This window comes from Carlito syrichta, unplaced genomic scaffold, assembly GCF_000164805.1.
Source record: "Carlito syrichta isolate Samal-C Ts95f unplaced genomic scaffold, Tarsius_syrichta-2.0.1 Scaffold302015, whole genome shotgun sequence".
NCBI classification, from domain to species: Eukaryota; Metazoa; Chordata; class Mammalia; order Primates; family Tarsiidae; genus Carlito; species Carlito syrichta.
In genome coordinates this window covers 217,577-230,297 of record NW_007246111.1, presented here as the reverse complement: position 1 = coordinate 230,297, position 12,721 = coordinate 217,577, and the positions used below count along the sequence as shown (strand labels likewise).

Genomic DNA, 12,721 nt, shown 5'->3' with positions numbered 1-12,721 from the left:
CTCTACTTCATACTTTTTAAAAAATCATTTGGGCCTACATTTTATTGTTTCTTTCTATTTTTAGTAGTGACTTCCTTTTTATTTCAGCTCTATCTGAGCATTTAATCATAAACAACCATTTACAGTTACTCTTGGCAGTTCTTTCTTCCTTCCCTCCTGACTTCTTTCCTTCTTACATTAGTTCAGAAAATTTCTTTCTGTACTTTTCTTGGAATGAATATGTTCATTTCTGCTGTATTTGTGGAAATACAATAACCTGAAATGTCACCTTTGGTCTTCTCTCATTATCTTCCAAATCCAGGATGGTACCTTGTTCGACGGTCGACCAATAGAGTCTCTGTCCCTGATAGATGCCGTGATGCCTGATGTAGTACAAACACGACAGCAAGCGTACAGAGATAAGCTGGCCCAGCAACAGGCCGCAGCTGCCGCTGCCGCTGCCGCTGCCACGAACCAGCAGGGATCTGCAAAAAATGGAGAAAACACAGCCAATGGGGAGGAGAATGGAGCGCATGCTATAGCAAGTGAGCGGAGACAAGAAGGTTCAAACATTTTCCTGAGGAAACACTTTGCTTTACTGGCATGTCCCATCTCCTTTGCTGAAATAGCTTCATCTATTCCATTTATACCAACTGTTCTCCCAACTTGTATCTCACAGTTAAGATTTTTGTTCATAAAGCTCTAAAAAGACTAGACTTACTTTTATTAACTTCATTTTTAAAATATTTAGGAACCCTTTTTCCATTGTTAAATAGATGTTTACATCTGTGTTTACATCTAAATAAAATTTATAGTTCTAGTTATTAACAAATACTATAAAGCTCTGACAGTGAGCTATAAAGGCTGCTCTAATGTTATATGAATGGTATCAGCAACCCCTACTGGCAGAAACTCAGAATAATATTGGTGCACACTATATTTAATTCAAACCATTTCATCATCTTGGCCATGTTTAGGTCCAATCTTTTCAAGCCTCTGTTTACTTACTAGTCACCCCAAACACATATTCACATGCATACTTTTGAAAATAGTATGGTCATATTAAAGATAGGAATTTATTTTCCATGTGATTGTATGGTCATGTTCAGCTTAATCTGACATAATTTTTTGAAAAAAGAAGTTACTGTGTATCTTAAAAAGGAGGATGTTTGTTTAAGAAGCCCCCACGCTCCTGCCCCCACCCCATGTTCCAGTGTTGCCTAACTGGAGTTTTCCACTTGTTTCTCTTGATGCAGATAATCACACTGATATGATGGAAGTGGATGGAGATGTTGAAATCCCTCCTAACAAAGCAGTCGTGTTGCGGGGCCACGAATCTGAAGTTTTCATCTGTGCCTGGAACCCCGTTAGCGATCTCCTGGCATCGGGGTATGTTTCTTAAAGGGACACTGAAATGACTTTTTGCAGTGTCTTACTGATCTATTGCACATTTTCTAAATATATCGGCATTTTCAGGTTTTTTTAATTGCTCATTTGTAGTCATTTTGTCTCTTTAAGTCTCTCATCCTTCAGAAAGCCATTTTAGAAGTTTTAATTAAACTTATTACTTCAAGAATGCATGGGGCCCCAATATGTAGAATTGGAAAAATACTGGAAATGGAAATCCATGATTGTCTAGATTTACTTGCCTTATTAGTAGTGGGACACAAATATGTTGCTTTGATTGTGATATTTAAGAATGTATTTGAGAAGCCAGGCTCGGTGGCTCAGCCTGTAACCCCGCGCCTTTGGGAGGCTGAGGTGAGCGGATTGCCTGAGCCCGCGGGTTCGAGACCCGCCTGGGCAGCAAGACCTCATCTCTACAATAAATCAAAAGATCAGCCGGGTGTGGTAGCGCATGCCTGTAATTCTGGCTACTCGGAAGGCTGAGGCGGAAGAATCGCCGGAGCCCAGCAGTTCGAGGCTGCGGTGGCCGGGAGCGGCCACTGCACTCCAGTCTGGGCGACAGAGTGAGACTCCAACTCAAAAAAAAAAAAGAATGTATTGAGAATTTAAAATATATTTCGTGTTTTACAGGTCTGGAGACTCAACAGCAAGAATATGGAATCTTAGTGAAAATAGCACTAGCGGCTCCACACAGTTAGTACTTAGACATTGTATACGAGAAGGAGGGCAAGATGTTCCAAGCAACAAGGATGTCACATCTCTCGATTGGAATGTGAGTATCACTGTGCTGTCCATGATAGATACACTTAACATGTCAGGCTTGGAGCCTCAGACTAATGGCAGGGTTTTTCTATTTGCACAGATATCTTTGGATTTCACAAACGAATAGTGACAATCTGGGAGTCCCCACCCGAATGTGGTATTAAAGACAAGGACTGGCACTAGAGTAGTCAGACCAGGGTTCAGCTTCCATCTCTGCAATTGATCCGGCAGCATAGCCTTGATGAAATGATTACTTTGGGCTTCATTTTCCTTGTGTGTAAAGTGTAGAAAGAGCACCTGCCTGAGTGATGCAATAGGTGAAAATCCGTAGTACAATAATAAGCAGGTTACTAGAACCTTAACCACTGAGTCCTTAGTTGGTGATAAAATGAATCTGTATAGCAAAAATATGTTTTTCTCATTATGCTGTGAACTGGTAAAACTTCATAGCCAACTGCCTTTTAGGAACCATTAGTTTAGATTACTTCAAAGTTTCATTTCAGCCTTGTAGGAATATTTCTCTGATTCTACATATGATTCTTCATCTTCAGAATAACTCCTGTGATACACAGAAGCAGTTTGATTTTGTGGTTGATAAATCTTCACACTTGTCTGCACCTTTCCCCTCACCTCAGCTTCTTTAATTATTTTAGCACCTTAAAGGATACCACAAGCTAGTGTTGTTTCCTCAGCATAGGTGACTTCCCAAAGGATCTTCCAAGTCTCATCCCAAGAAATATGGTCTGTCTTAAAAATATTTATTCCAGCTAATGGTCTCAGTTTCTATGAAATTCTTCTAGGATTCATAGCTAGCTATTTTTTGTGTTCTCTTCCAAAATTGCCAACCGTGTATTTACCCTTCCCCTCCTACAAAGAATTGACAGGTTTTTTTTTTTTTTGAGTTGGAATCTCACTCTGTTGCCCAGACTGGAGTGCAGTGGCCGCTCCCAGCCACCACAGCCTCAACCTGCTGGGCTCGGGCGATCCTTCCGCCTCAGCCTTCCAAGTAGCTGGAACTACAGGTGCACGCTACCACGCCTGGCTAATTTTTTGATTGATAGTAGAGATGAGGTCTCGCCGAGTTGCCCAGGCGGGTCTCAAACCCGCGGGCTCAGGCAATCCACTCACCTCAGCCTCCCAAAGCGCTGGGATTACCGGCTGAGCCACCGAGCCTGGCTGGTAGAATTGACAATTTAAAACATTGAAAAGGGGGTTAACACAATGCACCATTGTTTGGTTGTAGAATCAGGACTAAGAATTGTCTTCTTAATATGGGCCCTTATTATATTTTAGGTCAAAGGCCTAGAGCTTTCTTATGCTACCTGGCCTAGTGACCATGTTAATTTAATGAAATTTACAGTTTACACTGAAAAGGATGGTTAATGAATGTTGGTTTGTTGGGCTTGGTGAATTCTGAACTACAAATTAGAATTTTGAAAGTGTAGGCTTTTCAAAGATAAATTATGCACTGTAAGCTTGAATCCTTAGCTAAAAGGGGAAAACATTCTCAGTTAATGATTCTTTTCCATGACTGAAGCAAGAGCCTGTGAGATGTCTGACCTTTAAAGTATTCTTCTCTTAGTTGAGTAGTTTAGGGACTTAAATTTTTGGGGACTAGTAGTTCAGAGGAAACTTGACATTATACAGTGTGTGGAAATAAACTTTGTTGTTAGCTTCCACACAGCTGTTTGTCCTCAGGTAGAGTCCCAAGGGGTTTCAGATCCTAGCAGAACCAAGTCTGCAGTCCCCAGAGCCAGCATTTGTCACTTACTTGTATAGCTTGAGAGTTCTGAAACAGGCGATCTTGTTTTGAATGCCCTTACCAGAGGCTACCCAGAAGGTGTTGAGTAAAGCAGGATTCCATTCTGTGTCTCCTGTAGTATTTACTTATTGCAGCAATTGTCTGTTTAATATAATCTATAATTTGTATTTGCATGAAGTTAGATTTGTCCTTCCATTAACACCATTGATAATGGCAAGGCACAGCAAGGAAATACAAGTTTAGAGAAATTTATATGGCTTTTTCCTCGTAGTAGAGTAGGCATTTGTACCACTTCATTAACTATAAAGTCAGCCTGCACTCTCTTCTGGTTCTTTTCCTTGTGTTGCTCTTTTTATGGGTAGGTGTTTCATAGTTGAAAGGAAATTAACAAAGGAAAAAAACATTCAGTGTTTAGGAATCTGATCATCTGAAACAACGGCACACAGTCTGTTTAGACAGCAAAGGATTTAGAGGGTTGACCATATTACAACTTATTTTGGAAAGTTTTTCTTTTTATTTCTATGAAGTCATTGTAAGATTAAGATTTTGATGTCCTTCCCAGTCCACCACCTACCCAGTCCTAGTGGGGCGCACCTGTGAAAATACAGGGTCCTTTTAGCACGCATGAGGGTGGTGATGACGAGCCTGGTCTAAAGCACTGTGGTCAGTGCTGAGACTTGGAGAGAAGGCTCACACACAGCACTGACTTCCCAGCAGTGAAGGGGCTTCACAGACCTTAGTGACACAAGTAGACAAAACTGGTATATTTGAAGCAGAAAATGCCAAATTCTGGGATGTAACATGAAATATGTTAATAACAATGAAATGCCCTTTCTGGATTATGTAACGAAATAAATGTTTTTCTCTTACAGAGTGAAGGTACACTTCTAGCAACGGGTTCATATGATGGATTTGCCAGAATATGGACTAAAGATGGTAAGTGAAGCATTTTCCCTTTTACATTTGCTGTTAATCTAAGTTAAAAAGTTTGAAGTAATTTGAATGTTTTTTTATTTTGAATTTTAGGGAACCTTGCTAGCACCTTGGGACAGCATAAAGGCCCTATATTTGCATTGAAGTGGAATAAGAAAGGAAATTTTATTCTAAGTGCTGGAGTAGATAAGGTAAAAGAGCATTGAATAAACTCTGCAAAGGCTAATGTATTACAGGGTTTCATTGAAAACAATATTTTCTCTTTTGCTAATCATAGAAGCAAAACATTCACATTTGGGAAACTCAGGTAAGAGTTTACGATAATAATAGAAATACTTCTGGATTTCCTATGAGCTCGTTTCTAAATCTGCTCTTTAGGATGCCCTTCATCCTTTATCCACATGACCATGATTCTGGCTGGAATTTGAGCCGTGATGAACGTCACGTCGCCTGCACTTATTGCCTCCGTTCTACAGCTTCTAGCTGTTCTCATCAGTGAATGTGGCTCTGGAGTGAGTCCATAGGAAATCCTAGAGCCAGTCTGTTTGCCGAACTCTTGGTAGTTAGTTGAAATTGTAAGAAATGCAGGATCTGTCTATCTCTCTTCACTTAACGAGGCTAGTGAATACAGATTCATGTTCACCTTAAGTCATTGCCTCTCCCACACGTCCCTAAGTAAATAAGGGTCTAATATTTTAATCCAGGAAGGGACGTGCTAATACCTGAATGTGGTGTCAGACAGGGAGGTGACTCGGGCCTTGTATTCAGTGAACAAGAAAAAAGTGACAAAAGGAGAGGAAAAGTGATAGAGTCAGGGACAGAGAGAGCCCTGTCAATAGTCATTGCCACTATACAGTACTTTAAATGTTGTCAGAATTCAAGTTGAATTTTTGTGTAAAATAGGAGCTTCAAAAGTTCTTTCAGTATTGGGGACTAGGTGATTGTGTCATTAACCAAGAATTTGCTCTCATAGCTAAACAGCTATAAGAATCTTACATTAAATATACTGTTGCAGTGGAATTTCTTAGCAGTCTAGCATAATGCCTGGCACTTTGTAGACAGCCAGTAATTATTATTTGAAGTAAGTTGGCTGATGCAGAATCATCAGGGAAATGTTCAATTGCTTAATTGTTCCATCGCTTGTTGTCTTCCAAAGTGGACTATATCCTTGTTGTACTATTTGGGATAAAATATTTAATATTAAATCCGCTCTGATTTTTTTTATTGCTTTAATATAGTGAGGCATGTAATTTGTGCATCTGTGGTAAACTTCTTTTCATAGCAATTTACTTTTCCTTTTAATCTCAGACTACAATTATTTGGGATGCACACACTGGAGAAGCCAAGCAACAATTTCCTTTTCATTCAGGTAAGTTTTTACAGTTTACACAAAAGCTGGAGCTTTCTTCTATTTTTCTCATTAAACTTTTAATAGCACATAGTTCACTTAAAATATTGAAATGCCGAGTATCAGTCTTGTTAGTAGTCCTTTCAAGAGTTGATATTCCATGACATTCAGTTAATTGTTAATTGTCAGAGGATCATCAAATGTTTTCTGTGAAATTGTATCCTAAAGAAAGCATTTGCAGCCTGGTGCAATTAGAGGTGGTATCATTTAATGGGAAGAATGTAGATTTTTGAATCAGAAAATCAAGGTTTGACTGTCAATTCCATCCCACTTAACAAGCTTTAAGACTGAGCAAGTCATTTAACCTTTCTGAGTTGTCTTCACTGTCTATAAACGAGGAACAATAATACCTATCTGTTATGAGCATTAAACTGAATGATATCTATGAAAACCCTGTAGAAAGTCCTATAAATTTAGGTGATGGTGTCATTTTCTCATTTTTGATTGATGTATTTAGTATCTAAAACAGTCTTCCTGTGTACATGGAATAAAATGCTCCTTCTTGCGTGATATACAACTGTACACCTGGACATTGAGGAGAAAGAGACAACTGGATTTTAGTCGCTGCACTCCCTTTCAACCTAGGTCTTTTGTGCATGCTTTTAGTGAGTTTCCCAACTGCAGTAACTAAATGATGTTAAACTGGAATAAGATGCCCAGTAACAATTAGAATAGTGGTTTTAGTACTACCTGATTTAGTTACTGCTTTCAAGATTTTGTTTTGGTTGGAGTTTTGATTTGGAGGCTGACTAAAGTAACCCCAGTTATTCATACATCTTTGATAACATCCTTTTACAAACAGCCAGTGGCATAGCATCACCTTTAAATTGGAAACTTGCAGCTTCGGGCATTTTGCTTTTTTTTCCCCCTTTCTCTATTTAGTGTGACTAAACAAGCCAAATAAGGTGCAAAATGATTTATCTATAGTATCTAAATAACATAAGTTTGCAAGCATTATGTTAAAACAGCTTTATTAAACCATACCACACTAAATAGCATTTATACATTTGTTTTTGCTTGTTTTTGCTTACTTGTTTTACTTGCCTTTTCACCTTTGCTTCTAGTCCTCACTTGGGTCTCTGGCTGTTCCTCCTAAAAGTTTGTCATACATCCCAGTGGTGATAGAAAGTTGAAGTAAGTTTAATAGTATCTGTGGTACAATTATTAGCTACCATATGAGTACCAGCCTTGTGTTACAGATGTGTTCTTTTTATCCAATTTAGTCCTGACTACAGCCTGAGGAGGTAGATAGTTCTGAAGTCTTTTTACAAATAAATGAGCTTGTTTACCCATGGTATTCTTTCTATGATTTTGTTTTAAAAACAAAAACAAAGTTTTATTAAGGTACAATTGGCATGAAATGAACTACACATTTTTAGCTTGAATAATTTGATATGTCTTGACATATGAATACATGTTACTTTCAAAAGTTTCCTCCTTTCCTCTGATATCTCTCTCCCATCCCCAGGCATTACGAATACTCTTTCTGTCACCAGAGATTAGTTTACGTTGTGTAGTTGGAGTCATACACTACCTACTCTTTTTTGGTCTGGCTTCTTTCAGTCTGCATAATTATTCTGAATTCTTCCTATGTTGTAACAGCTCTCAATGGTGCATTCCTTTGTATTGCTGGTAGCACATGAAATGCATCCCACAGTTTGCTTATCTGTCGAACCATTGAAGTAAATCTGTGTTGTTTCTAGTTTTGGGCTATTAGAAGTAAAGCTGCTTTCAACATTAATGTACAAATCTTAACACAGACATGTCCTCTCTTTTCTTCAAATAACTAGTAGTGGAATGGCTATATCGTATGGTAGGTATGTCCTTATCTTGTTAAGAAGCTGCCAGACTTTGTTTTCAGAGTGCTTTATATTCTCACCAGCCTTGGATGTTTCAGTCCCTTTGTATTTTTACTAGCCCTTAGTATGTGGTCATTTTTGTAATCCTTTGCACTCGGGTGTTCCCTCTCAGGGGTCATAAAGAGATTAATAGTAATAATATAGAACAAACTTATACATGCGCAGATTTTTCCAAAATGTATGTTTCCTTGAGGTTTTCCATTCAAACTGCACAAAACAGCAAATAAAGGGATGGAATATATACTGAGATGATCGATCAGTTGAGAAGTGGTTTTCAGGATTCATGAGTGCTCCTTCCACATTGTCTTCAAACAAGAGACTGGGCATAAATGGCATATTATTAATGTGGGAGGAAGAAAATGAAGCTGCATTGTTTGCTAAAGTAGAAAAACAACAAGTGGAAGACGTCAAACATATTACTATTGCACAACATGTGTCAATGAACCCGCATGCATATTGGTGACTGTTTCACATGTTACCATATGCTAGAAAAATATGAGATATAAAATTTTAATTTTTTGGTAATAAATGTGTTTATCAATGTCTAAAATTCCGTTATAAGCCAAATACCATTACAATAAAGTAATTGGTTCCAACGCTGTACTATTTAATAGGAAGTGATTCCCTTTTCATTATTTTGTTCCAAGTGCAGTCGAGTTGCTGGTGGGTGATCGGCGAGATGTCTCTGGGTACAAAGGGGCAACATTAACATAACCTGGATAGAGGTGTGATGCCTGTGTCACTTTTGTTTCAAATTACATTTTTTAATGACTGATGATGTTGAGCATCTTTTCGTGTACATGTTTGCCATCTCTATATCTTCTTTGGTAAAGTGTCTGTTAGAATTGTTGGACTTTTTTTTAAATCTAATTGGTTTTTTTCTTGTTATTGGGTTTTTCTAAGTTCTTAATATTTTCTAGATACATGTCCCTTATCAGTATATTCTTTGCATGCATCTTTTTTTTTTTTTTAAGTTGGTGACTTGTCTTTGCATTCTTTCACCGGTGTCCTTCAAACACCAGAAGTTGTTCATTTTGATGAATCTCATAATTTACTCATTTGCTCTTTAATATATCATGCCTTCAGTGTCAATATTATTTGTTCCTTTTTCTCTTTTCTTGAGGTGAAAGCTGAGGTCATTAATTTATCTTCTTTTCTTCTTTTCTTGTATAAGTATTTAGTGTGCTATAAATTTACCTAATGACATCCCCATGGGTTTTATGTGTTGTGTTTTCATACCATTTATAATACTTTGTAATTTAATTTTTATTTTTCTTTGGCCCATAGAAGTATTAGGAGCTTTTCCAGAGATCTTTCTAACATTGATTTCTAATTTAATTCCATTGTTCCTATAAATGTCATTCAGACAAAATTGTCTCATAATCTTCAGATCTTTTATAGCCTCACTGATTTTATGTCTCCAGTCCATCAGTTTTTGAGAAGAGTATTGAAACCTCCAGCAGTAATTAAAAACACAATAATTTCTATTTCCTCTGAAGTTCTGTCAGTTTTTGCTTCATGTATTTTGAAACAATGTTATTAGGTACATGGACATTTAGAAGTGCTTTGTCTTTATGTTGAATTGACTTTGTTATTGTGTCATTCAAGTTAACTTCCCTCTCCCCACCCACCCCCATTAACATTCTGTGCTTTGAAATCTACTGATATTAGTATAGCTATTTCACCTCTCTTTTGGTAAGTGTTGCCATGATACATATTTTTCCATCATTTCATTTTCAGTCTATTGATGTCTTTGTATTTGAAGTATATTTTACATAGACCGCATACAGTTGAATCTTGTTAATTCAGTCTAAGAATCTCTGGCTATTAATGATAATGTTTAGGCCATTTACATTTACTTTTCTCATATGGTAACATTTAAATTCATCATGTTTTTGTCTGTTCTTTCTCTGTTTTTGTGTTTCTTCCTTCATTTTGGATTAATTTTTTTTCTTTATGATCCGTTATTTTTTTTCTTAGGGTGGGCTTGTAGCTATAATTATTTGTATTATTTTAATGGTTACTTTAGGATTTATAATATACACCTTTAACTTACTACTGTCTACCTTGAAGTGATATCTTAAATGGGCTAAAAAATAAAATAATCTTATTTTCTGCCACTCTTCTTACCCCCCTACCTTTGTTACCTAAGATTCTGGCTACATATATATTGATTGGTCTGCTTGAATTTGTCTTACAATTCCCTGATGCTCTGTTATTTCCTTTTATGGTGCCTTCTGGTTCACACATCTTTTCTTCTGTAGCATTTAAACTGCAGTCTAGCTCATCCAGTGAATTTTTCAGCTCACATGTTGTGGTTTTTAATCTCTAGAAGTTTGATTTAACATATTCTCTGTTTCTACTTAACATCTTCCATGCTTCTACTTGAGTTTTTGAACATAAGATACAGTTGACCTTTGAACAGTGTGAGAGTCAAGAGTGTACTTCCTGTATAGCTGAAAATCTGCAAATAACTTTTGACTCCCCCAAATCTTCGTAGACTAATTAGTCTACTGTTGACTAGAAGCCTTACTGATAACATGAACGATTTACACTTACTTTATGTGTTATGTATTGTATACTGTATTCTTAAAGTAAGCTAGAGAAGAAATTGGTATTAAGGAAATCATGAAGATAAGATATATTTGCTATTTATTAAGTGGAAGTGGATCATCACAGAAGTCTTCATTCTTGCTGTCTTCATGTTGAGTAAGCTGAGGGAGAAAGAAGAGGGGTTGGTCTTGGTTGGTCTTGCTGTCTCAGGGGTGACCGAGGAGGAAGAAAATCCATGTATCAAGTGGACCCATGCAGTTCAAACTTACGTTATTCAAGGGTCAACTGTATATGGTTGCAAGTGCTTCAGTGTCTTTGCTAATTATAACATCTATATCTCTTCTGGGTCAATTTCAATGATTTTTTTTAAATTTGAAGAATGTGGGGTACAATTCAGGATTAGGTAAACACAAGTGAGCATTGTACATGTAAAGTTTGGGCCTCCCTTTGCCTGGTGTGAGATCAAGTACCCTTACTGATGTTGTATCCCCCACCCCAGCAGTATACCACTACTGCCAATCCCTTTCTTTAGTATTATGGTAAATGTTCAGGGTCCACTTATAAGTGAGAACATGTAGTACTCTGTTCCTTGTTTCTGTGATAGATCACTGAGTATGATAGACTCTAATTCCATCCAAGTTGTTCTTCTTTATGGCTGTGTAATATTCCATTGTGTATATGTACCACATTTTTTTTTTTATCCATCCTAGTTCGATGGGCAGCATGGTAGGTTCCATGTTCTTGCTATTGTGAATAGTGCTGCAATAAACATGCATGTGTAGGTATCTTTTTTGTAGAATTGATTTTCTTTTTTTTGAGTTGGAGTCTTACTCTGTCGCCCAGACTGGAGTGCAATGACCGCTCCTGGCCACCGCAGCCTCGACCTGCTGGGCCCCGGCATTCCTTCCACCTCAGCCTTCCAAGTAGCTGGAACTGCAAGCACGTGCTACCTCGCCCGGCTAATTTTTTGATTTATTGTAGAGATGAGGTCTCACCAAGTTGCCCAGGTGTGGGTCTCGAACCCGCGGGCTCAGGCAATCCACTCACCTCAGCCTCCCAAAGGCGCGGGATTACAGGCTGAGCCTCTGAGCACAGCTAGAATGATTTTCAATGCTCTTTCTTCATTTTGGTCATAATTTCCTGTGTCTTTGCATGCATAATTGCTTTTGATTAGAAATGAGATATTGTGAACTTTATCTTATTGGTTGTTGGTTATGTTTGTTTTCTTATAAATATTTGTGAAATTTTTGCTGGGAAGCAGTTAAGTTACTTGGCAATGGTTTTGATTCCTTTGGATCTTGCTTTAAAGATTTTGTTAAGTGGCACTGAAGCAGTGCTCAGAGTAGGGCTAATTATTTCTCCGCTGATGAGCTAAGAACCTTATGTATACTCCTACTAGTGGTCCATGAGTCATGAAATTTTCTAGTGGATATAGGCACTATTCAATACAGCCTTGAGTCTTATCCTCTTGAGGGATTATTTCCTGGTCTCAGCTAGTTTCTTCACACATTTGGGCTAATTAGTACTCAAATGAATATGTGAGCAGGACCCACTACAGATCATTATAATTCTGTATCTGCATAGCTCTTTCCTGTCCTGTGAATTCTAGCTGCCCGGATTTCCCCAGACTCTCAGCTTTGTCTTTTCAGCTCAGGATTCCACTGATCTCTACCTAAAGAGATTCCTTATCCCTGCACCAACACCTAGACATCTTTTTCAGATTGGAAAATTGGGTAATTATAATGGTACATTATTGGTTTCCCTTCTCTCTGGGACCACTATCCCTTGTTCCCTGATGTCCAGTGTCTTGTAAATTTTTTGGTTGTTTTGAGTAGGAGGTACATCTGGCCCTTTACCTCGCCTTCGCAGAAAAGGAAGTATACTAGACTTTTGCAATTACTGTGTTAGTTATTGTACTGTTTCTTCTTAGATGTACACTCTAGCATAAAGCATAAATCATTATGATTTATGGTAGTCGAGTTACAATGAAGTACCTCTTCACATCTATTAGGATGGTTCTAATAGTACACAGATTTAAAATAGCAAGTATTGGCAACC

The 12,721-nt window shown here is 37.8% G+C and overlaps 1 protein-coding gene across 3 annotated transcripts in view; it reads left to right on the top strand.

The window, feature by feature from the left end:
* TBL1XR1 (transducin beta like 1 X-linked receptor 1) overlaps nucleotides 1-12,721 on the top strand; it is a 78,411-nt gene that overhangs the window by 43,581 nt on the left and 22,109 nt on the right. For all 3 annotated transcript variants that reach the window (XM_008055880.2, XM_021711287.1, XM_021711288.1), the window contains 6 exons: nucleotides 302-524; nucleotides 1,236-1,368; nucleotides 2,017-2,158; nucleotides 4,783-4,846; nucleotides 4,937-5,034; nucleotides 6,152-6,212. In XM_008055880.2, the coding sequence (XP_008054071.1) occupies nucleotides 302-524; nucleotides 1,236-1,368; nucleotides 2,017-2,158; nucleotides 4,783-4,846; nucleotides 4,937-5,034; nucleotides 6,152-6,212 (721 nt within the window). The remainder of the gene's footprint in view (nucleotides 1-301; nucleotides 525-1,235; nucleotides 1,369-2,016; nucleotides 2,159-4,782; nucleotides 4,847-4,936; nucleotides 5,035-6,151; nucleotides 6,213-12,721) is intronic.